The 4,003-nt window shown below is 42.4% G+C and overlaps 1 protein-coding gene across 1 annotated transcript; it reads left to right on the top strand.

The window, feature by feature from the left end:
- The first annotated feature begins 1,866 nt into the window (after positions 1-1,866).
- Positions 1,867-2,760, top strand: LOC138352018 (uncharacterized). The gene has a single exon (XM_069304190.1). The coding sequence runs from the start codon at positions 1,867-1,869 to the stop codon at positions 2,758-2,760; it is 894 nt and encodes a 297-aa protein (XP_069160291.1).
- The last annotated feature ends 1,243 nt before the right edge of the window (positions 2,761-4,003 follow it).

Below are 4,003 nucleotides of genomic sequence, written 5' to 3'. Positions count from 1 at the left end.
CTGTATCATCATGACACAGACAAGAACACAGACTACAGTACTGTATCATCATGACACAGACAAGGACACAGACTACAGTACTGTATCATCATGACACAGACAAGAACACAGACTACAGTACTGTATCATCAGGACACAGACTACAGTACTGTATCATCATGACACAGACAAGAACACAGACTACAGTACTGTATCATCATGACACAGACAAGAACACAGACTACAGTACTGTATCATCATGACACAGACAAGAACACAGACTACAGTACTGTATCATCATGACACAGACAAGGACACAGACTACAGTACTGTATCATCATGACACAGACAAGAACACAGACTACAGTACTGTATCATCATGACACAGACAAGAACACAGACTACAGTACTGTATCATCATGACACAGACAAGGACACAGACTACAGTACTGTATCATCATGACACAGACAAGGACACAGACTACAGTACTGTATCATCATGACACAGACAAGAACACAGACTACAGTACTGTATCATCATGACACAGACAAGAACACAGACTACAGTACTGTATCATCATGACACAGACAAGAACACAGACTACAGTACTGTATCATCAGGACACAGACAAGAACACAGACTACAGTACTGTATCATCATGACACAGACAAGGACACAGACTACAGTACTGTATCATCATGACACAGACAAGGACACAGACTACAGTACTGTATCATCATGACACAGACAAGAACACAGACTACAGTACTGTATCATCAGGACACAGACAAGGACACAGACTACAGTACTGTATCATCATGACACAGACAAGGACACAGACTACAGTACTGTATCATCATGACACAGACAAGAACACAGACTACAGTACTGTATCATCATGACACAGACAAGGACACAGACTACAGTACTGTATCATCATGACACAGACAAGGACACAGACTACAGTACTGTATCATCAGGACACAGACAAGAACACAGACTACAGTACTGTATCATCATGACACAGACAAGGACACAGACTACAGTACTGTATCATCATGACACAGACAAGGACACAGACTACAGTACTGTATCATCAGGACACAGACAAGAACACAGACTACAGTACTGTATCATCATGACACAGACAAGAACACAGACTACAGTACTGTATCATCAGGACACAGACAAGGACACAGACTACAGTACTGTATCATCATGACACAGACAAGGACACAGACTACAGTACTGTATCATCATGACACAGACAAGAACACAGACTACAGTACTGTATCATCATGACACAGACAAGGACACAGACTACAGTACTGTATCATCATGACACAGACAAGGACACAGACTACAGTACTGTATCATCAGGACACAGACAAGAACACAGACTACAGTACTGTATCATCATGACACAGACAAGGACACAGACTACAGTACTGTATCATCATGACACAGACTACAGTACTGTATCATCAGGACACAGACAAGAACACAGACTACAGTACTGTATCATCAGGACACAGACAAGAACACAGACTACAGTACTGTATCATCATGACACAGACAAGAACACAGACTACAGTACTGTATCATCATGACACAGACAAGGACACAGACTACAGTACTGTATCATCATGACACAGACAAGAACACAGACTACAGTACTGTATCATCATGACACAGACAAGGACACAGACTACAGTACTGTATCATCATGACACAGACAAGAACACAGACTACAGTACTGTATCATCAGGACACAGACAAGAACACAGACTACAGTACTGTATCATCATGACACAGACAAGAACACAGACTACAGTACTGTATCATCAGGACACAGACAAGAACACAGACTACAGTACTGTATCATCATGACACAGACAAGAACACAGACTACAGTACTGTATCATCAGGACACAGACTACAGTACTGTATCAACCATCGCAGATGACTCCAGGATTATCATGAGAGTTGGCAACACAGAGGGCACCACAAATCTCCAATCAGATGTAAATCAGGTCTTCCAATTGGCTGCTGAAACAACATGGTGTTTAATGAGGATAAACGCTGGCCACTGCGCTATGGTCAAGCCGAAAACCCCATATAAAACCCCATATAAAACCCCATATAAAACCCCATATAAAACCCCATATAAAACCCTATATAAAACCCCATATAAAACCCCATATAAAACCCCATATAAAACCCCATATAAAACCCCATATAAAACCCCATATAAAACCCCATATAAAACCCTATATAAAACCCCATATAAAACCCCATATAAAACCCCATATAAAACCCCATATAAAACCCTATATAAAACCCCATATAAAACCCCATATAAAACCCCATATAAAACCCCATATAAAACCCCATATAAAACCCCATATAAAACCCCATATAAAACCCCATATAAAACCCCATATAAAACCCCATATAATTCCCCATATAAAACCCCATATAAAACCCCATATAAAACCCCATATAAAACCCCATATAAAACCCCATATAAAACCCCATATAAAACCCCATATAAAACCCCATATAAAACCCCATATAAAACCCCATATAAAACCCCATATAAAGCCCCATATAAAACCCCATATAAAACCCCATATAAAACCCCATATAAAACCCCATATAAAACCCCATATAAAACCCCATATAAAACCCCATATAAAACCCCATATAAAACCCCATATAAAACCCCATATAAAACCCCATATAAAACCCCATATAAAACCCCATATAAAACAAAATAAATCCGCACTTCTGAACTAAAATGCAATGTAAAGGATCTTGAGGTTATCTTGAGATGATTTCGGGGCTTTAGTGTCCCCGCGGCCCGGTCCTCGACCAGGCCTCCACCCCCAGGAAGCAGCCCGTGACAGCTGACTAACACCCAGGTACCTATTTTACTGCTAGGTAACAGGGGCATTCAGGGTGAAAGAAACTTTTGCCCATTTGTTTCTGCCTCGTGCGGGAATCGAACCCGCGCCACAGAATTACGAGTCCTGCGCGCTATCCACCAGGCTACGAGGCCCCCCCCACCAATCTGGGTGTACTCATGTCGGAAGACCTTACCTTTAAAGAACACAATAAAGTAGCCGTCACAACTGCAAGAAAAATGACAGGTTGGATAACAAGAACTTTTCACACTAGAGATGCTATACCGATGATGATACTCTTCAAGAGGCTAGTGCTCTCTAGAGTGGAGTACTGCTGCACAATGACAGCACCTTTCAAAGCTGGAGAAATTGCTGACCTGGAGAGCGTGTAGAGATCCTTTACTGCTTGAATCCACTTAAAATATTTAAAGTATTAAGGCCGCATGAAGGGTTTAAACCTGCATTTCTTAAAGCGCAGGCGGGAGACATACTTTACATTTGGAAATTATTAGAAAGATTTGTCCCAAACCTGCACACAGAAATAACACCACACGAGACCAGAAGGCATGGCAGGATGTGCAGAATACCCCCGTTGAAGAGCAGAGGTGCAACAGGTACTCTGAGAGAGAACTATCAATATCAGAGGCCCAAGACTGTTCAACACACTTCCACTACACATAAGGGACATAACTGGCCGACCCCTCACAGTGTTCAAGAGAGAACTATCAACATCAGAGGCCCGAGACTGTTCAACACGCTTCCACTACACATAAGGGACATAACTGGCCGACCCCTCACAGTGTTCAAGAGAGAACTATCAACATCAGAGGCCCGAGACTGTTCAACACGCTTCCACTACACATAAGGGACATAACTGGCCGACCCCTCACAGTGTTCAAGAGAGAACTATCAACATCAGAGGCCCGAGACTGTTCAACACGCTTCCACTACACATAAGGGACATAACTGGCCGACTCCTCACAGTGTTCAAGAGAGAACTATCAACATCAGAGGCCCGAGACTGTTCAACACGCTTCCACTACACATAAGGGACATAACTGGCCGACCCCTCACAGTGTTCAAGAGAGAACTATCAACATCAGAGGCCCGAGACTGT

The sequence above is a fragment of the Procambarus clarkii genome, chromosome 52, assembly GCF_040958095.1.
Source record: "Procambarus clarkii isolate CNS0578487 chromosome 52, FALCON_Pclarkii_2.0, whole genome shotgun sequence".
Lineage (NCBI taxonomy): Eukaryota > Metazoa > Arthropoda > Malacostraca > Decapoda > Cambaridae > Procambarus > Procambarus clarkii.
Note: the sequence above shows the minus strand (reverse complement) of the source record. Positions and strands in the feature narration are given on the sequence as shown.